We start from the raw sequence: 23,536 nt of genomic DNA on the forward strand, positions 1-23,536 counted from the left end.
TTACTAGGAAAACAAAATTTATAAGAGAACTTTTATTCTTGTTTTGTATTTGATGAATGTAGTCACTGTGTCTTGCAAAAATAATGGAAAACTGACAAAGGCAACAAAGCAAAAATGGATGTTCTGATACATACAGGTACACCTCAAAGAGAAAAGGCACATATGGAAGACTGCCCTCTATAGGCAGCTTCTAGAAATCACGTGCTCAAGGCAATGCAAGTGGCGGAAGGAATTAATAGGAACTGTATACAGTTAAATTGTATGTTTGCTTAGGGGATATTTTACCTATAGATTGTCAACCATTTGTCTACAGAGTGGTGAATGTCATTAATTATTGATCTGACACAAACGGTGAAAGCATTATATTGATTTTCCTTTCAGGTATTTATTCGTAGTGAAAGAAAGATTTAAAAGGGATGTTAAATTGTTCATTCATTATGAATACCAGCATAACCCAATTTTATCTGTGCATTGTGTGTATACTGAAAAAAACATTCCTCAATCTCTTGTAAAATGATGGATGTATTGTGAAATACTGATTTTAAAATTCTAATATCAAATAATGCACATGTAGGTGAAATTGTTATTCCAAATAGCCAAGTTGCTTGGCTCTCACAATTCCAACCAATTTCTCATTATGTTCAAGATGAGATCACAAAAGCTCAAATGTTTTGGGGTTTTTTTTTTTGTTTTTTTTAGCACAACTGAATAAGGTTCAATAGTGCTATAAGCATAGTGGGATGTCCGTCTGTCTGTCTGTCTGTCTGTGTGGTTGTTTGTCTGTCTATGTCTATCTGTCTGTGGCTGTTTGTCTGCCTGTCTGTCTGTCTGTCTGTCTGTCTGTCTCTGTTTGTTTGTCTGTCTGTTTTGTGTGCCAAATAGATCAAATATACAGAGAATTCATTAAAAAAATGCTATCATGTTTCTTTTATTTCAGATACTCAGAAAACTGATATAAGTATAGAGGTACAGGAAAAACAACAGAACCAGGAGGTTAATACACAAGTTGATGCACAAGGTGCAAGTTCAGACTCAGGCAAACCACACCATAACAAACAGTCAAGTACACAAATTGAAGAAAAAGATGATTCCGATATCAGTAATTTGTTATTTTTGGGTAAGAATTAAGTGGAAAATCCACTCAGCCTCATTTCTGCCTTTAGAACACTTGTATTGATTACAGTTATCAACTTACATGTGATTTTGGGTGATAAAATATCACCTTGGTGACTTATTCGACTTTGAAATCTTGTAAAGAAGCCATACTTCACTTGACATGTGTTCAACCATTTTTGAAATTTCTTGCAAGAGTTTATGGGAAACCGGGTAATGACATCACATTTAATATCACAATCTCTTTGTCTTGGTTGAAAGGTTTTTGATCAGTTTTAATCGCTGTATTTGTTGTATTTTTTGTTGCAGTAATAGTTATATGTTGCAGTGCATTGGGAGTCATTGGTTTAGTTATAGCTGGCTATTGTTGGTACAAGTAAGTTTATCCTAGTTATCTCCAGTTATGTCTGGTTATTTTGATCACCTGTGACTTTGTACACAGTGTAAACACCAAATTGAAGCCATTACCTATGAAAATACATACACAAAGTTTTAGAACGGTTTAGTTTTAATATCAGAAATTCTAGTTCACCTGTGTGGTTATTCCTATCCACAAAAAAAATGACAAACAGAAATGAGTTATTTGAATGGACACTGTCATTATTCACTATATTGCAAAGGAAAACATTCCTTGTCATATAACACAAGCAACCAGTTTTATGTTAAATTTGTTTACATACTAAACCAGTAACAGAAAGAAATTTGCAGAATTATATCAAATTAAAAAATATGTTATGAAATATTACTTATTATATGGCTTGAATTTGGTGTACAGTGTTATTAATTAAAACTTTGGGGGGGGGGGAATCTAATTAAAATCTGATGGTAAAGACAATCACATTTTATATATTTTTCATATTTCATGTGTACTGTACACTTCCCTATATACTTGTTCACTTAAAAAATCTGAAAAATGGATACCATAATTTTTAACTGGCAGCACTAGAAAAAAAAAAAATTATGAAATATAGGAAGTGTGTCATACAGGTATCTTTGCCATCAGAGTAAATGAGATCAAATAATTACAAAAAATCTACATCAATTAAATTTCTATATCATCAGTATTCTCGATATTGAATTTCTTTTGATAATGACTTGAGGTTGTACATGAGATTATAATCTGTAGATTCCTCTAGATTATCATACACATTTTGACCAGTCATGTGTCCCATTTTTGTGTTTGTCGAACAACTACATCATGATGTGTTGTCAGAGAGTGAGATTGTGATGTGTTGTCAGTGAAAGAGATTGAGTGCGGTGATAGTTTTTTTCTGTAAATATTTGTTCCCCCTAGCTATGTTTATCTACCTACTCTGAATTCGCTGGGTTTTACAACAGCTGTTTGGTTTCCCATACGTTGAATTCAGATATCCAGCAGCTATGCATCGACATTTTTTTCTTCTTCTACTTTTCACCTTTTGTGGTCTAGCTCAAAGTTAGTAACTCCCGAAACTGATAATTCATCGAAATAATTTCTATAACTCAAGGGACTAAAAAAAAATATATAGTGTATTTTTGATGTGTTCTCAAAAGCCTGAATCATATTGAAAATTTAAATTTTCCTCAGCGTATGCACAAAATCTATCCCCCTTCTAAGAAGTAAAAATTCACATTTTAGAATTTATGCTCTCATTTGAAACATGCTTAATATCATTCTTGAAATGTACATCAAAATAATATGAATTGTGTTCAACCAACATCGCAACTGAGATTCAAGGAAGGTAGGTAAAAAACATATTAAATGATTTGTGATCAGCGTGCGAGAGCAGAAGTGGGATCTCAACTTGACCACCAGAGGGCGCTGTTTCAACTCCCCCACCAAAACAACAAGGTCATCATGGAATGCTGGTTGCCATGGTAACCTTTGGATGATCACAATTTCATTCTTATCCAGTGACAGTGATTCACTCCATGGCATTGAGTTGGTGTGTTTCAAGAACTAGAAGTGACTTACTAACAGTTCAAACAAGGTCAAGGTATGATTTACCATGATGTATAAATGATAAAAACAGGAACAAGAGAATTATGACTCACCAATGGGAAAGCCTTGGTTCGTTACATGGCAACAATGCATGTCATGTTTGTATCCAGGTATAATTGTATTTCAGGTATCTATGTTACCATGACAACAATTGATGAGGGTCAAGAACCGTTACATGGTTGTCAGAACATGTTTTGTTTTACAGAGAGTTGGGGAAATAGTTTCATTATAACTAGATCGCAAGAAATTCAATTTTCACATTAAAATTGCCTTAAAAGCACTATTTCAAAAACAGAAGATTTATTTTACAGAGTTAGTTAATATTATCATATTAAAATTTCCACCCACAAAGTCAAAAAAATTAGTTCGGAAACATTTTCAGTATTTCTCTAAATGTTCATATGAAAATTACCTTAACAGCATCATTCCTAAATGAATTAAGAAATATATATCTGATTAGATATGGGACTACAATTTTTATGAAATTGTTGTAAATATATATATTTGATAAAATTGTTGATATCAAATTATGAATAATTAGTAAGTATATGATTTTGGTGAGAAATTGAATTATGCCTAATAATAAAAATCTTGTTGAGAGTAACTGTTTACATTAAATTTTATAAACATGTCAGTCGGTCAGTCAGTCTGTCATAAGTCAGTCTGAATTATGTCAAATATTTACTAAAATAACAAAAAAAAATTGTTCAAAATATCTTGATTTGAAATTTATGAATATGATATCAGTAAGAAATTGAATTATGCTAAAAAATTACGCAAATGTCAAATACAAAAAAAAATTGTTCAGAATATCTTGACTTTGAAATTTGATGAGTATGATTTCAGTGAGATTTTGAATGATGCTGAAACTTTACTCAAATACACAAGGTTTTGTTGAATATATCATGACGTGAAATTTGAAAGGCAAAAAGCTAAAAGTCAAAGATGTGCACGTCACATTGATGTAGAAGACTGAAGTAGAACACCAATCTCATGAGATTATCAAATTAGGTCATGTTTACGATGTTCTTTACAATGAGGTTGTTGACTGTTTTTCCTGCCTTTATCTGACCCCAAGACATTTCACAATATAATTACTTACTATTGCTTCGTTAATTTCCGGATTTTTATGTTCATTTAGAGGCACTTCTTCAATCCTGTGTCAAAATGTCGTAAATCAAAATGTCCTTGATGAAAATGATGTTAGTCAAAATATCATAGATGAAAATGTTGTTTGTCAAAATATAGTAGATGGAAATGTTGTTAGTCAAAATGTCATAGATGGAAATGTTGTCAGTCAAAATGTTGTAGATGAAAATGTTGTGAGTGAAAATTTTGTATATGGAAATGTTGTTAGTCAAAATGTTGTATATGAAAATGTTGTTGGTCAAAATGTTGTATATGAAAATGTTGTTGGTCAAAATGTTGTATATGAAAATGTTGTTAGTCAAAATGTCGTATATGGAAATGTTGTTCGTCAAAATGTCATATATGAAAATGTTGTTAGTGAAAATATCGTAGATGAAAATATTGTTAGTCAAAATGTCATAGATGGAAATGTTGTTAGTGAAAATATTGTAGATGGAAATATTGTTAGTCAAAATGTCATAGATGAAAATGTTGTTTGTCAAAATTTTGTATATGGAAATGTTGTTAGTCAAAATGTCATATATGAGAATGTTGTTAGTCAAAATGTTGTAGATGAAAATGTTGCGAGTGAAAATGTTGTATATGAAAATGTTGTAAGTCAAAATGTTGTAGATGAAAATATTGTTAGTCAAAATGTCATAGATGGAAATGTTGTTGGTCAAAATTTTGTAGATGAAAATGTTGCGAGTGAAAATGTTGTATATGAAAATGTTGTAAGTCAAAATGTTGTAGATGAAAATATTGTTAGTCAAAATGTCATAGATGGAAATGTTGTTGGTCAAAATTTTGTATATGAAAATGTTGTAAGTCAAAATGTCATAGATGGAAATATTGTTAGTCAAAATGTCAGATGGAAATATTGTTAGTCAAAATGTCGTATATGAAAATGTTGTTAGTCAAAATGTCGTAGATGAAAATGTTGTTGGTCAAAATGTCGTATATGAAAATGTTGTTGGTCAAAATGTAATTACAGTATCTTGTTTATACCTACTTGTATGTTTTGCTTTTTTTAAAAATAAAATTTTCAAGACATTTACGGATTGATTTTGTCAAAATTGGTCATAAAAGTGTGAAAATTATCAGTCATGAATTATGACTCTAGAAAATCAATATTCATGAACATTTGAAATCCTCAGTCCAAAATATTGATTTTCAAAAAAGTGACTTAACAGTTAGATAATTATTTGATAACAGTTTTCCTTTGTTGGTAAGTTGAGAGAAAAGAAGGGGAAAACAATCATAACTATGCTAAACACAAATTGTCGTATCATTGTTGTGATGATGTCACAACTCTGACCTCTGACCTCAAATTTGACAATGATAAAATCTATGATCACTGAGTTCTGAATTTGACTACCAAGTTGAATTGATATGTAATATTGATTTTATGGAATACATAGATCAATTTTTCTTTTGTTTTCAAAAGGTGTATTTTTAAGATTTGGTGGCTCAGGAAAGATGATGAATTATAGAAATTGTATTGAATTCCAATTTGTGTAATTCTTGTATTTACATACAAATAGATTGAAAGTTACTGAGGAGAAATATGAAATTAGAAAATGTGGAAGTGTAGACTATGGAACAACAACAAGGATTTTAATAATTTGAGAATAACATATATACTAAAAGGTTGGTTCAGTTTTGTAGAAACTACCTTGAAATTGCTTCTACTACCGGTATAGAGTTATTGTGATGCCAGGTATTTCAGTCTCTGCCAGACTCATTTCCTAAGGAATGGATTTAAAGTGACTACACTTTAAAAGAACCTACCTGCAATTGAAAATCGACACGGTTCATACTTGCATGTTTCCAATTTAGTTATTGGCCTGTCGCTATACAACTTCAATCTGCTTTTTATCCATATAAGAACAAAATGTAGCTGGTGGGTGGTGTAGTTGATGAGGTATCCCCAGGTGTCTTACTGGGGAGATAATCATTTTTAGTTTTTTGTGGATCATTGATATTTGATAGGTTTCAAAAGCCAAACTACTTGGGTTACAGATCCTATAAAGTATGTGTGTATGTGTGATTTCATCCAAGTTTTTCACCCCTGGATGCCTAAGTCGGCCAAATACTGAAGATGAATACCTGAATACAAGAAAATTGTACAGTTGCTATGGAGATGGGTTTTTTTTATTGTTTATTGACTGAAGATGGATAGCTATATGGACATATTTTTATGCTATAGATATATTTTGTTGCTATGGCCATGGTTTTTGTTGCTGTGGCCTAGTAATAGCTTTAAATCACAAGTGATCAAAATATATATGCACGGTAATGTTTCAATATGTGGGAAAGTGACAGATGAATCCACAGACTGGACATGATGTGGTGATAATTTGCATTTACCTAGGTTGTCTACAGATCACTTCATGTATGTATGTACACAATGTATGTATGTATGTATGTATGTATGTATGTATGTATGTATGTGTGTGTATGTACATGTATGTATGTGTGTGTATGTATGTATGTATGTATGTATGTATGTGTGTGTATGTATGTATGTATGTATGTATGCGTGTGTGTGTGTGTGTGCGTGCGTGCGTGCGTGCGTGCGTGCATGCGTATGTATGTATGTATGTATGTATGTATACTATGTATGTATGTATGTATGTATGTATGTATGTATGTATCATTGTATGTATGTATGTATGTATGTATGTATGTATGTATGTATGTATGTACAACAACAAATTTTTATTCATTTCTTGTAGGGTTTTTTTGTGATATTTACTTACAAACACAGACTTGTTCTTTGCTGTTTCACATTGAATTTTTTAGTAGAAAAACATGTATTACAAATCTAAAATAAATACCCATTTCTCGTCCATTATGTCAACTTGAAATCAAAATAACAGGCATTAGCTATTCATATCAGGTCAGAGTTAGGTATATGTAAATTAGCATAGGCATCACAGTTCATTTCAAAATGTCAAAACTGATGCCAACAGAAGACATGTTGGACTAATTAAAGAACAATCCATCATCCAGTGGAGATGAACATAGTGATACAGCAGAAGTATATACTTTGTCAACCTTACTAATGGATGCAGTTGTAACTCTATCACCACTGTAAATATATAGACTCACTCTTTTCATATTCCACATGTTTCTTAGAATGTTGTAGCTAAATTTAAACTTCTATTGGCAGTATTCCATTATTTCATAGGAGGTGTCAGGATATTAAGGTTTAATATTTCTTAGAATGTTATAGGTAATTCAAACTGGTCTCTGGGGTATTCCATTATCCTGTAGGAAGTGATAGGATAGGATATATTACTCATAATCTGTGTGTGATAATTCTCAGAATGCTGTAGCTAAATTCAAACTTGTCAGAAAGATTCCATTATCCCATAGGAGGTGTCGGGATATTTAGGTGTGATATTTCTTGTATTGCTATAGCTGTAACTAAATTCTCTCTGGAATATTCCATTATTCCATAGGGGGTGTCAGGATAGGAAGGTACTATATGTGGTCAGGTGGAAGGGGGGGGGGGGGTTCAGAGAGGCAGTGAATGATTTGTTATTAAGTGCTTGCAGACAACATGTGATGTAATTTGATTGCTCCAAGAGAGTAAAAATGGAACTAAGTCAATTTACAGTTGATGCTTGGATGAGTTTTCTATAAAATTGAAATCATTGCAAAGGAGAAAAGAAAGCTTGAATTGCCGGAAGCACAAAACAAATAAGTCCTAATGATTCCCTAAAGATTAATATCTCTGTCTGGAACAAATACCAAGAGAGAAATTTGTAAAAAAAAATAATGTTCACAATGATTAAATACAGATTATTTACAAGACACCAACAAAATATGGGGAAAACCCCTAAAAGTTTAATTAATGACTTCAGATGACAACATCTGATTACATTGTTTTGGTATTTTAACAACTTTCAGTGAATATTTTTAGATATTAGTCCTCAATGTTTTTCTTCGTTCAGCCAAGGAAAATATGAGTGATGTAAGGGGCCCTTGTCACTATGAGTTGCTAGACGAGTAGTGACAACCCTTAGGTCACAAGTATTTTCAGGGTGAATTAAGAAAAACATCGAGGAATAATATAATTATACCATCACCAGTAGTATAAAAACAAAATTGGGGAAAATAATGGCAATTGTGAATGATTTGAGTCATATTTCGAACACAGCAGGACCAGTGGCATAGACACGTGCCGTCGTGACATAGACACGCGTTGTCGTGACATAGAATAGCCAGAGTACATATTCCATATTTTTTTGTTGAGCCTGGCTTATGCATGGTATAATGTCAGTTGTCTGACAAAAAACAATAATACTCAAATTACAGCTGGTACAGCTTTAAGCTTTACATGTACCAGAAATGACAAGAGCTAGTAATTGCATTTTTCTGGAAACTAAAAATGAATTTAAATGCCAATGATTAACTATTGACGAGGATAAGGCTGGAAGTCAAGAAATATGAGACAGGGGGAAAATACAGATAATTTGCTCCATTAAATGTAAAAAATACAACAGTCAAAGGCAGAATGACAGATAGTGAGGCTAAATCTTATACAGAATGACTAAGTCTGTCTTCAAGAAAAGGAAATCTTAAAGTTGAAGGAAGTATGGACGTTACAGTAGGAAGAAAGATTTCTGGGAAAGATGGAAGAGTGACAGAAATTGTGAATTATATAATTACATATCATCTCTGAAGAAATGAGAGCAAGATAACCCAACAGGTCACAGCATGTGTACCGATATGTCTGAATGTTCTCTGTCATCTAGGTTTCGAAGTTTATATATAACAACAAAGTAATTACGATCTATCCTACTGGACTTGGTGTTGTTGTTTTTCAAGCTCTACAGAATAAATTTTAAGTCTCTATGCACTGACAAAACCATGGTTGACATCTGGCAAAAGCTTTGGTGAACTATTTATTTCTTGGTGCAACATGAAGTTAAATTTATGATCTCCTATTTCAAGCTCCAAAGAAGTGATGTTGTAGATGTGAGTTGTCATGACAGGGTATAAAAACCTGATGGCATATTTTTTTGTTCGAATGAATACTTCAAGCACCACAGACCCAATGACGCAAATGCAAGTTGTTTTGACAGGGTATAAAAACCTGATGGCATATTTTTTGTTCGAATGAATACTTAAAACACCACAGACCCAATGACGCAAATGTAAGTTGTTTTGACAGGGTATAAAAACCTGATGGCATATTATAAGTGTATGTTAGCCTTAGTCTATTGCAGTCATGGTGAATGACTCTGCAATGACATCACAAGAAAGATAGATATTCCATGGTCACTTATCATGCCCGTCTGTGGACATTCACCTTTAGTTAATGACTTATACTGTTGGTGTTCCTAAATTGAAATGCTGGCAAATTATCAAAAAACGCAATACTTCATTTAGTTCATTTTTATTATGGAGGAAAGATCCTTGTGGTTATCGCATAATTAAACTTAATATTTCCTGTTTGTTGGTGGTCATATGTAGGGGAAAAATGGTGGGGGGGGGGTTGAAAAAACACAGATATTTCAGTTAGCCTCAGAATAGGAAATTAGATATTATGAAACAAAAGAAGAACACCATTTCTTTGAGCAACTGAATTCTATCTCTCTCCAGCGTCTCTGATTCTATTAAGTGGATCTATCGTGTTTTGTGAAATCCAGGCGCCGGTGAAATGACTCTTAACTGTGCAGTTTCTTTTAGATGCAGATGCTGAATAATAGAAGAGTGGAAAGGAAATTATTTCCATACAATTTAGCCAGGTACTTTTATTACACTGTAGACCTTGAATAAGTACTGCGATGTTGTTATCCTTCTTCGTTATGATGAAGTTGAGAAGGCAGCTCTTGCATGAATGATTACTGTAGCGCTGAGAATAATTCAAAATCACGTTCATGTTTTTGGAATATAATTCCTGGTACAATGTACAGTATCTATGGAAAATGAATATCCGAATGTGAAATATTGAAGGAATATTAAAATTGACATCAAAATTAAATTTGAAAATTCCACTAAAATATCAAATGGTAAATGTTCATTTTGATTGGTTCTAGTTGCATCAGCTGACTTATAATTGTTACTGATTGGTGCAAGCAATCAGAAGAAATGTGGTATGTGTCGTTCATTTTGATTGGTTCAAATTGCATCAGCTGATTTATAATTGTTCATGTTTAATGAAAACAATCAGAAGATATGTGATGTGTTTTCCATTTTGATTGGTTCTAGTTGTGTTAGTTGAGTTTAATATTCATTACTGATTGATGCAAACAATCAGAAAACATAACGATCCTTTAATTTCATACTGTGTACATTTGAAATCCTAGTAAATAGAGTGGTTCCATCAATTCAGTATACAGTCCATTCTTTTGATCAATATTTGTGCAGGAAATGAAAACATTTTTAGAAATTTGTGTGTGTTCGTACCATAGATTTGATTTCTAAGTCATCATTCCATTTCCTGCTGATCAGAATATTTCAAAATTTCGATAAGATTTGGCCAAAATTGTGTTGGCACAGTCATCATGTGTAGTTCCCCAAGAGATTGCTTATCATTTGCGGAGATTGCAATCAGTGATTTGTCAGTTAAGTGTGGAAACACAGTCAAGTTATAACAACTCACAGATATAGCATATACACTCTCATCTATAACTTAGCAACCACAGTTCAAACTAATAATTCATGAACATTAATCAGATACGCCAGATTGAAAAGTAGAATGCAGACTGTCTTGCCAATACAGATTTTTATAAATTTGTCTGATGTTCTTTAAAGAAATTGGTAGCAATTTGTCACAACTGTAAATATTTCATTTAAATTTTTAACAAAAAAAATCAGAGTACAAAGTGAACAAAATAAAGAAAAAATTGAAGAAGAAAAATATTTGAAATGCAAATTAAGGAATATTTTATTAGAATTTGTTTAAAGAAATTTATGTCAAAACCAAACAAATGCAGATATTTCATCTACAAAAACAATTGGACAAACTGAAAAAAAACCTGAAAAAAATATTTGGAATACAAATTAAATTTTATCAGAATTTGTTTAAAGAAATTTCTATCAACCCAAGCAAATGCAGATATATCTAAATTTCTCTAACAGTAAAATAAAATCACTCAAACTATTGTTAGGAAATTACAAATGGGGTGATATCATATGATATTGATATTAAATTTTGATAAATTTTGAAGAGAAGGTTGATTTGAAATTACAACATTGTATTCAAAACATAGATTACAGGAATAAATATTTTGAGTTTTATAAATACATAAGAAACATCTTTTAGATTTTTTTTTTGAAAAATTATCATTTTGAATTATAATACTTACATATATTAAACCATTGACATGCCATTAGAATCTAAGAAGTTTGTGGTGATATCTGAAATGAAGGGAAAACTACCTATTTTATCATTTACATTCCACATATGGTCTGGGGCTGTCGGTGGCCGAGTGGTTAAACCACTTGCCTCAACCCATTCAGGGTTTTATTAAAATTTACCACGATGTATTAAAGTAAGAAGAGTGTCGTTCAGTTTTGACTCCACTGAACAACGCAAGTTTTCCCTGGGTATTCTGGTTTCCTCGGGTATTAACACTGAATCCATGAGGGATGGCCCTCACTGGACTTCTTGGAAGGCAAGTGTTTATATACTTAAAGAACTATCCAGTTTATAAAATAAAGATTAAAAATTATATTAAATTGTAAACAGTTGTGGTGGTAATATAGCTGAAATGAAGAAAAAATACCACATAATTATCATTAATAATATAATTATATCAAATCAAAGCTTATCTGTGCAATGTCATATCATTTGCATGTCATAATAAAATCTGAGGTTTACGATGATAGCTGAAATGATGGAAAAAATCAATAAATTCTCATTTTTGAGATTGACAAGTTTGTTGTTACTGCAACTAATTGACAGTGTTGATATATATAGACTGTATATGTTTTCTTCACTCCACTTCCTTGGCTTTGTGTTCTATTATAGTCTTTTACTTTGGCTGTAGGCTACACAGGAAGTCAATTCTCACCAGACATTATGAAAGAATAATAGAATCAGGAAGAAAATAACAGGAAGATGTTTAATAATAGATGAAAAAAACTGAGAGTTATTGAAATCATTTATTCTTAGTATTTTAGTGACTGAATTATTTAGGAGGTAATATACGCTGTAGTCCTAAAGGTTCATGCTGATGATAGAGTATGTGCATGTATGTACGTATGTATATATGTATATGTGTGTATGTGTATGTCTGTATGTATGTATGTATGTATGTGTGAGAGAGAGAGGAGGGTCTGTCACTGTCTTGTATGCATGTACATATGTGTATGTATGTACATGTGTGTCCCGGTATGTATGTATGTACGTACATATGTATGTATGTATGCATGTATATGTATGTATGTATGTATGTATGTATGTATGCATGTATCATTGTATGTATGTATGTGTGTGTGTATGTATGTATGTATGTATGTATGTATGTATGTATGTACATTGTATGTATATGTACCGTATCTATGTATGAATGTATGCACATATGCACATATGTATATGCATACAGGTAAGTATCGTAGTATCTTCTCCAGGGTAACAACCTTTAAATATGTGACTTTAAGTTGTAAACTACAAGTGCCACATTACTGTACCTATTTATTAAAGTCAGCCATAAATTGTTATGACAAATGGTGATGAGACTAAAGTTAGACATCTTTCAAGTTGCCGCGCTTTCCGTATATCTTTATTAAAGCATTATACATCTAGTATATACAGATTGACTTGTTCCACTTGAGAGTCTGAAATATTATAATTGCATTTTACCTACTCATGCAACATTTTTTATATGCAGTATTTTACAGTTAAGAACTAGGGGTAATATAGGTTATAGCAGATATTGTGGAGGGGACCCCTACAACATCTATGGTTATACTGAGATTGTCAAATTTTGTCAAATGAAATATACTGCTTGCTGACATCTTCTGAAATTAACTGTTTTACTGTGAAGATGTTTGGTAGATGTTCATAATTCATAGTTTTTTATGATGCTCTGAGTGGCTTCTGTATTCACTGCTTCATCAAGTGGCCAAGACGGTACTCGCCAAATCTTCTGGGGAAACACCTGTTGTTGAATTGTTTGTATTTGTATCTAAGCACCACTTGTAGGAATTAACATACCGGTATGTATAGGAACACAAAGTCATTTTGATATTCGGGGCAAGATCTTTAAAGAAATTTTCAAAAAACAATTGTGCATTAGTACAACTACGTAATCCCATTTCTATGCTTTTGGCAGTGGATTTCCTTTGCAGATTTCAACCACAGCTGGTATTGACAGGAATCTTGTTAGATCGCTTGTGGATGCACTTGCAGTTACTGCTATTCGCTCAAAACTGAAATATATCACATCATGACGTACTAAGAAGGATAACTACGTTGTTAAGGATGATGTTGCATGTGTTGCTATGACAACATAGCCATAAGATGATGTAAGTTGTAAATCTTTGATAGGCAAAGATAGATTGTTTTCTTGAAGAATCTTCTGCAATCGTATATAGGAAATATGTTAAGGAAATATTTAGGTTATTTTTGGTATGTATAGATAGATTATCTTTATGGAGAATCTCAGAATCATTCATCATTGCTGTATCTTAGGAAATATTGTAGGACACATTTTTGTATGATATCAAAATCCGTTTTTCCTTGCAAGATAAGTGTGATCTGTTTAATGGGTTTAAAAAATGATAAGAAATACAGTCTGTCTGAATACAATGTAAAGATAAAAAATCTTCCGTTGACACTCAAGATATGTGAAGATTGTGTCGGTTCTGTAGTTGAATAAAGATGTGATGGATGTTGGAATGCGGGAAGGGTTTATCCCCGCTCTGTCTCGATAACTTCTCCCACATGACAGATCTGTCTGATGATATTTTGAAATCCTTCTCGTCTGTCTAAATGTCACCTTCGAACAGTGTTTTCATTTATCACCCAGTACATCAAGGAACTCCCTGTATTTTAAATCCTACTTGAGATTATCCCACCATGGTGTCCATGTAGAATCTCAATCACGGAAAAACATGCAAAATGAACCCATAGGATTTCAAAGCCCCACTACTTGTAAAGAACAACTACCATTCCGCAAGAAAAAACTTTAATACAAGTTCTGGTTTTTAAGATCTTTTTAAAGAAATTGATCTTAATGGATATGCTTAGGGTATTATGCCTTCCACCAAATTACTTTGCCGTCCAAATGGACTGCCGAGTCGACTATCTTGGGAAATCATCAAGTAAAGCTAACCGTAATACCAGAATTAGTGATGGCAAAGACCCCAAGACATATACTTCTAAGCATGCTTGTTGAAAACTTATTTATTACATGGTGTAATTTGCAGAGTGAATACACCCCAGGGATTATTGGTATAGAAATCAATAATAAACTGAATTCTGATGCGTTGTCTTAATAAATTAATTGTTCAGATGAGTTTTTATGAAAATAAACATTTTGATGTTTCTAGTGCCAGAATTCGAATTTAGTGGCCATTTTCTTTTTGAATGAAATGTGGATGACATTTTGCAATTTGATATAAAGATACATGTACTCTTTATGGTAAGTCTTATGTCATTATGGGTAATATGGTATAATCAAAGACTTTATTATAATTTTATCAAAAGTTTGAATTTTGATAACAAAGTTCTCTTTATGTTAAGTTTATCATTTGTACCATCGAATTGTTTAATGTTTTGTTAAATCTATCAGCAAGATGTACTACAGTACAGCAAGTTTGTGAAATTACATAAATTTGTTTGAATTTAAATTACAGGTTTGGAAATTACATAAATTTGGTCGAATTTAAATTGCAAGTTTGGAAATTACATAAATTTGGTCGAATTTAAATTGCAAATTTGGAAATTATATAAATTTGTTTTTTCTCATTTTGACTCGCAACAACAAAATTTGGCTATCATTAGAGGGCACACTGACTGTCACTCTGCATTATCTTAAGCGATGTGTACTACATGAAATAACAAGAAACAGCGAACTGCTGTAATGCAATATAACACTTTTAAACCATAAATACAGTGTCATGTAAACAGCTACACATACGCAACATGTAGACATGCATTATACCTGTAGTAAATTGCTTGTAAAAGGAAACTGCTGCCTTTTTCTGCGACAAAACCTTTTTAGTCAAGAAACAGAAAATTGTGTAATATCGGAAGATTGTAAGTGTTCTTGAACTGAGGAGTAGAAGATAGTATGCCTAATCATCCATGCAGGAGACGTGCATCTCCCTATCTCATCCATCCTTGGTAAATTTGCTTTTAATGGTGACAGAGGTTGGATTGTTATTTGCAAACCATTTCATTAAATGAAATCTGAAAGAAGCATAGGACAGTAGTGCTCCTGCCTGTTTGGCCTGAGTATTACTAATGTATCAATACCATAGTCAGTAGTTGGTGAATATAGTGATGGATAGTGAAATCTACAGATATAAAGGGGCGGAATACAGATTGGACTTTTTTTCTAGCTTTATGTTTCATCTGAAGTATTTCTCGTGGTAGTACTAGCCTCAATATGGACAGCCCAGATGGGGGCTATAGGAATGACTGGTGTCCATCCATCCGTCTGTGTGTGTGTGTGTGTGTGTACTTTGTATATTGAATAAGTGTTTCGATGGCATGTGTGTGTGTGTGTGTTTACTTTTAGTATATTGAATATTAAGTGTTTCGATGGCATGGTTATTGCGTGGAATCATAAATGTCACTGATGTGAGGATCGCAGAGAAACATATATGTAAACCTGTCTACAGTATAACATGATATCAAACTGACTTCAAATTCAAATCAACATAAATACACTACTAGATTATTTTTTATAGGTGTGCTTATTTAGGTCATCGACATCTCCAGTTGAACTATAGTTTAACTTTAAGACTGTGGTTGTGGTGGTAAATTTTCTCGTTATTCTAACTTTAATAGTAATGTAGGTTTCTCGTTTGTCTGCTGTTTCATAAAAAAAAAAAAAAAAAGATATACATTACAAATTTACTAAGCTTGCTTCTTGCGAGAGTATGACCTGCAAGGATGTTGTTATTGAAGCATCAAAATTGGAATCCATTATCCATGGAATCACAAAAGAAAACGAAAAGCTAGGATTTGAGATTGCGTTGATGGGAAAACACAATGTCACAATGTACAAAATATTTCAGAGGTTTTAAGGCATATTCCATTACCTTCATAGACGGTTGTTAATGCATTTAGCCTTTGGCGAAACAAAGTATAGAGAGTTTACTTATGATTGGCTTCATTTTATCATAAAAAAATGATTGTTTTGTGTATTTTGCAATCAACACAGTTATTATTTCTGCTCCATTTCTTTCTTAGATTGACGTTAACTTATAATCATATAAAAAAAATTTCATTTATGTCTTCAAACTAGTGACAATTGTGCTGAAATTAATTTCAACACTATGACATTAAGTAAATGCAATACATGTATGTGTTTCATAAATGCTCTTAGTCTAGTGATTTCTAATCGTGTGAAGTCTTGTTCCAAAATGTCACAGATTTTATCATTACATGTAATATTTCTTTAAGTTCTGTTTAATAACAACTATAATGGTAATTGTGCCAAGCTTCAATCCAATAATAATGTCTTATGAACAAATTTGCATTGATCTTCTAAAATTTCTTTGCATAAATTTTGATCCACAATGTCACAACTTTTATCATTTTTTTAAAAAAAAATCAGTACCACAGAGATTATTGTGCAAAAAATATGAGGACTGTTTTATAATTAATTGTCCAAGTGATTCTGCATTGTATACAATTTTGATTTTAAAAATACACATTACAAATACTATTATCACAAAAATGGACTTTTCATATTCGCTCACAATGCCACTGATAATATTGTGCCAATTTTGGTCAAAGATGACACAAGATATCGTCTCTTTATTATGCTCTGTTCATGCTCCAGTGAATATTGTATTGTATTCCCAAAACGACAGTTGTACATGATATCACCTGACAAAAATGGTTTGCTTAGATAAAATGCATAATGAACAAAAAATCAAGATAAAAAAAATGTAATGCTTTGTACTTGTCACGGCTTGTGATTGATTATTCTGCATTTCTTCCCAAAACTACAAAAATGGTTCGCTCAGATAAAAGACACATGAAAAAAATCAAAATACCATTTTAAAAAATTACATTGTAAATTCCACAGTATTATGCTGAATTTCTTCCCAAAACTACATATAATATGACAAAAATGGTTTGCTCAGATAAAGCAAAATTTAAATGAAAAAAATCAAAATAACATTTTAAAAAATTATACTCTAAATTCCACAGTATTATTCTGAATTTCTTCCTGCAGCTACATTAGGTAAATGGTATACATCATTTTACAAAAATTTGCTCTGATAACAGAAAATGAAGAAAAAAAAATATCTCAAAATATCAAAAAATTAATGTATTTGTTTTCATTGAAATGCCACAGTGTGTATTATTTGAACTCTCTTCTCAAAACTCTGAAATCATTTTACAAAAGTGGTTCACTCAGATAAAATGAAAAAAAAATCAAAATATCACATTTTAAAAATGTATTTGTTTTTTTTTGTAAATGCGACAGTAAGTATTAAGCTGTGAGTAATAATTCCTCCCCAAACTGTATGTTGTCATGGTTAACTTACATAAAATACAAAAAAATGTCAAATTTTGAGTGCGTTTGTACATCCCTCAGCGAGTATTATGCTCAATATTTTCTCAGAACTATGTGATAATTATAACTGATTCAATGGTCTGAAAAGAAAAAGATAAAATCTCATTTTCAGCAGGACTGAATGTCATCAGCTGATAGTGAAACGTACAACATGATGTGACGCATAAAGATAAAACTAATATTCCATGTCTTATTACTCAGAACTACTTCAAAGTACACAATGCACTAGTTATTCAGTGCTTAATAACCGTGTGGTATGAAATCAGTCTCAAAGATCTACATAATAACGCAAAATGCGAAGCTAAGAAATTAATGCTTTGGGAAGTGTACTACAAACATACAAAGACCCCTGCATTGAGTAATTTATCGATCCGCAAGATGGAATAAATTAAATCGTAGCCATGGTGATGAATGGGTTTACTCTACATAATTACTTGAGTGCAAAGAAAATCATATTATGGTTTAATTTCATCAAGACGTGGCGGTTGATGAGGTGAATGGTTAAACCCCCCTCCTATTAGAATGAAATCTTCCTCCTCTGTGATGTCACTAGGGGTCATGTCTAGGATTGGTACGATAGTAGTTTATCAATTCCATAAATGTAGCTACATACATGTACATGGAGGTACGTGGAGGACTCACTGACTGAGTTATTTGTGTGAATGTAGCCCCCAAAACTCGGTGTTTTGGTGTGATGGCAGATTCGGAGGATCGCCTTGGCAATATTGCTGATTCTGTCCGTCGATTTGGTGAACGGGCACATGAGACTTTCAGTGGTGTAGTGGATAGTGTATCAGATATTATCTCTGGCACGTCGGATTGGTTCGACGGGTAAGTAATACTTCAGAATAGCCTACTATATTTTTATTTCTTTTTATCCTAAAAGTACTTTTCAAAATTAGAGTATGCAACCTTGAATATAAATGTGTAGAAATTTTAATACATTTTCCATTTTCAAGATGAAATATTATATTTGTAGAGAAAAAAAACATTTTTGAAAGACTTCATGATAAATGAGATCTTGGTAATCCTGTGACTATCAGGCCGCTGGAATGTAGACAATGGTGTCCGAGAAACTAACAGAACCAACCACCTATTTTATTTCCAAAGTCTGTGTGCATGTCATTGCATAAATGAATTAGGTTTATTGGTCAAAATGCAATTTCCTGCAAGGTTTCGCTTTGTTGCTAGTAACGGTGGAGGACCTATGCAAGGGTGTATCATATCATCTGAGTTAGAATCACTATCGTCAGTGTTTACAGATAAATACAACAACAAACTAAAAAAGATGTTAGTGAAAGTTCACATCAATTAAGATAATGGAATTTTATTTCTTACAATTCTTGCTGTGGGGGTTTCCATATTGATTCTCATCATTTTGTAATTCCTTGGGGCAATAAAAGTGTTAAGTGTATTCGGTGAATTATTTAGACATTTCATTTTCTACTTTTATTCTGAGTCATTAGACTGTAAACAAACATCATAATCACTAATTTAAATGGGACCAGAATAGTAGATACTTTTCTGAAAATGATGTTGAACTTGATGCTGATTTTTGTATGTGGTGTGGATATTTCATTTGTCATGGAAACTCAACTTGACTTCAAGCCATGGTATATTATCACTACGACAACCTTGAAACATCGACCGACCCAAGTGCACTTAAAAAATTCAACCATTTTATATCAGCTAGGGGATAATGCAGCCATCTGGTCTATCTCGTCTTATTAGGACTTGATAACAGACAGAACAGTTTGATCATCTGAAATATTTAGTCAGTGGAGTCAGACCACCATTAAGTAACAGAATGCGTTTTCTTTAATATTGAACTTTGAGTTTACATATAACAGTGCACATAATATAAATCTCCATTATATTATCTCACTCTCCTGACTTATGCAGTTCTATTTCTGCGATGACTTCATTCATATGCAAATTTTGTTCCTTTTGGTCCTGATAGCTGTCAATGAAACAAATTGATTTTAAAAAGGGCATTTCAATAAAAATTATTTTTTTAAAAATTAGAAAATTTAGATCATGAATATTCATGAGTTTGAACTCGAGGTCACTGTACAAATTACCTTGTGACAAAATATATCATATTGATTCAGTTTTGAAGAGACGCTGATGAAGATAATGGAAGGAAGTAAATTGAAAACGAAAAATGTGAAACAATAGATTATTAAAACTGTATAATGCCTGGTTTTAAAAGAAAATTAATCTTTTATCTTTAACTCAGCATTTTGTCTGAAATTAGTTATTTCAATTATTGAAATATATTGATTTTCATTTCCTGGGAGTAAAATGAATACTAGGTAACTCGGATGAAATTTTTTTTCCAAATTTTCACATAATTTTCAGTAATTTTTGAATGATGTCCAGTGAACTGGAAATGCTAAAAATAAATGCATTTATCTATTATTCATTTGTCATGTATATTGCCTTATATATAGTTGGTAACTGATATGGCTTATTCACTTCAATTAACATGATGAATAATGCGTTTAGACAAAACCCACTTTGTGTAACTTTGTGTCTATAAAGGAAATGTCGTGGTTCATGTAAAAAAGTGAAATAGGGCAAAAAGGAACTGTTTTGTTTCTTTAGGCTCATATTGTGTGTATTTTTTAGATAAACGATGACCAATAATGTGGTTATACTGTAGTATGTACATTTAGTCAAAATATAAGTGAACATTGTGATGTGATGTATAACCTCATGATTTTTCAGTGTGGCTTACTTTGGTATAAATTTGCACAAATACTTGTGGTGTACTCTGCTGCTATACTATCGTGAATCTTATGAGTGAAAGTACAACAGATAACTGCACACACACAAGTGCAAATATCCCTAAGTACCCACACTTGTACTAAACATGTCATTATGTTGTTTACTTTCGCAAAAATCAAAACACATTATCACTCGATTTCACATCTTGTACGGGGAATAAGCATATTCTCATTTGCACATCATTTTCAAAAGGTATGCAATAATGTCTCAATTGGACAAGCACAACACTTCACTGACCATGATTGTACAATTGTACAAATTCAATTTTTAACTTGAAATTACTGACCATAGTTGTATATTGCCATTGCACAAATCTAACACTTCACTGAACATAGTTATATGTCTCAATTAGACAAGTGCAACACTTCACTGACCACAGTTGTATATCTCCATTGCACAAATCCAACATTTCACTGACCATGGTTGTATCTCTCCATTGCACAAATCCAGCACTTCACTGACCATGGTTGTATCTCTCCATTGCACAAATCCAACATTTCACAGACCATGGTTATATGTTTCCATCGCACAAATCCAACACTTCACAGACCATGGCTGTATGGCATGCAATGGACATATCCAACACTTCACTGACCATGGTTGTATCTGTCCAATGCACAAATCCAACACTTCACTGGCCATGGTTGTATGGCATACAATGGATTAGGTGTACCTGGGGTATTTGTGAATATGAAAATAAGACAACTGCAAAAAGCATATCATTTTATCACCAAGCGGTTAGTTTAACAGAAGATTACATGAAAACAAGAAAGGAAATCCATTTTTCATCATTTCAATCAGCATCTCCAAGTTAAATCTTAAATTATCATGATAGAAAAAATGTTACCATAGCGATAGATGAAGAAGATGATGACATCAGTATAGACATAAAAGATATATATTGTGTAGTTTCTGTGTAATAATTCAGATTTAGATAGGATTGCATTATTGATGATAGACTATCAAAACAGAAGTCAGTTGAGAATACATATTATTGTCTGAGCTGTATCAAAAGGCAATACATAAAGAGAAAGATATTGGAGATTATCTCTCTGCTATGCAACCATTGCAACTGTGTACTTTTTTATCACTATGTGCTATGTAATGGAATGTCACAGAGTTATCGGAGTAACACAGAAAGCAAATTTTGTCCATGTTGATTTGGAGATATTTTCAGTCTATAATACTTCAGTCTGTAAACTGCATGTCATGCCTCCTCGACTACTGTTAGGTTATCAAAGCAATGCAGTAAGAGAATTTTGTCCATGTCATTTCATATTAGATTTTTAGCCCTTAACAGTCAGTGTGTGAACTCTATTTTTTATGCCTCCTCGACTACTGTTAGGGTATCAGAGCAACACAGAAAGCAAATTTTGACCATGTTGGTTCATACACATTTTTAGCCCTTAATAGTCAGTCTGTGAACTCCATTTTCTTGGTACCTTGATTTCTTTTACGCTATCTGAAAAACAGCGAAATTTGTTCATGTTAGTCAAGAAGTATTCTTAGACCTACTCTTCTGTGAATTCATTTTCATGCTTCCCTGATCATTGTTACATTATCGACTTAAAATATTGTGTGCAATGTATAAGAACAGAATTGGAGATTGGTCTACTTTCATATTCAGATCACTACCATTATATAGGAAAGATTATACCATGCACAAGCCAAGATATTGTCATTGAACAGAAAATATGGATTAATATATACCCTGGTCCTTCTATGTCACAACAACCCATGTCAATGTCACTGGTTCTGCAATGCTTGAAATATGAGTCAAAAAGTTCTAAATCACCATTCCCGATGTTTCATGAATTATGCTAGCAGAGGTAAAATTATATTGTTCGCCAATTATTAGGAATAATATATATTAATTATTATAGATAAAAAATTCTGAAATATGAAATATCAGTAATATATGTAGTGCAAGTGATAAAAGTGGCACAAGCTGAGTTTATAAGCTTTTCACTTATGTGACATTACTAAAAAAAACTTTGATTATACATGTACCTATTCTACTATTATAATATTGCTTATGTCAATGCATGCCTACTATGACCTTACCATTTGTATTCTGGCATTCTTAGAACTGTTGGTTGCATAGTAGGGAGTTCCTGTACATATTTTGATATGTATCATAAATTACATCATCATATCTTTTATAAGTTATATCCTAATACCAGGTTTGAGTTCAGTCAATTGCAAGTGATGATTAGGTATATACATCAATAAGTAGAATACTGTGGGTAGCTTTTAATATGCAGAAAAAAAATAAATTACACCCCAAAAAAACATAAACTCAGCTTGTGCCCCTTTAAGTAATGGGACATAAGTGTGATGAGACTCCTCAACTTCGTGAGCATTGGTTCAGATTTTAACCCTGGTAAAAATTCATTATTACCTGATTTACATTCTCAAATCAAATTCATGGAATATTGTTTATGGATGAGAATGGAAGTTTAACCTAATGGGAATGAATCTCCTTCCATCATATCTTATTCAACTAAATGTATAACAGACAGTCCCTACGTGATGTCTCAGATTTGCATACATCCACCTTGCCCTTGGAGAAGCTATCACATTTACATTAAGAACATGACAAACACTGATTAAAAATCAAGTTATCAAGTAGTTTGATGGTCTTTTGTAAAGAAATTATTTTCAGAATGACCTTTAGGGCGTTTGGGTAATCAGTCTTATATATGAAATTAGGTACAAGTATAAATCAATTTTACTGTGGTCACCAAATGCTCTCCGCCATTCTTACAGTTTTGATTGTATCCTGACATTTGTTAGCTTC

At 32.3% G+C, this 23,536-nt stretch overlaps 1 protein-coding gene across 2 annotated transcripts in view; it reads left to right on the forward strand.

Annotated features, from left to right (window-relative positions):
• The window catches only part of LOC144441127 (uncharacterized), a 112,162-nt gene that overhangs the window by 61,265 nt on the left and 27,361 nt on the right, over positions 1-23,536 (forward strand). For both annotated transcript variants that reach the window (XM_078130659.1, XM_078130658.1), the window contains exons 3-4: positions 938-1,117; positions 1,423-1,489. In XM_078130659.1, coding sequence (XP_077986785.1) covers positions 938-1,117; positions 1,423-1,489 — 247 coding nt within the window. The remainder of the gene's footprint in view (positions 1-937; positions 1,118-1,422; positions 1,490-23,536) is intronic.

The sequence above is a fragment of the Glandiceps talaboti genome, chromosome 10 (assembly GCF_964340395.1).
Source record: "Glandiceps talaboti chromosome 10, keGlaTala1.1, whole genome shotgun sequence".
Taxonomy (NCBI): Eukaryota; Metazoa; Hemichordata; class Enteropneusta; family Spengelidae; genus Glandiceps; species Glandiceps talaboti.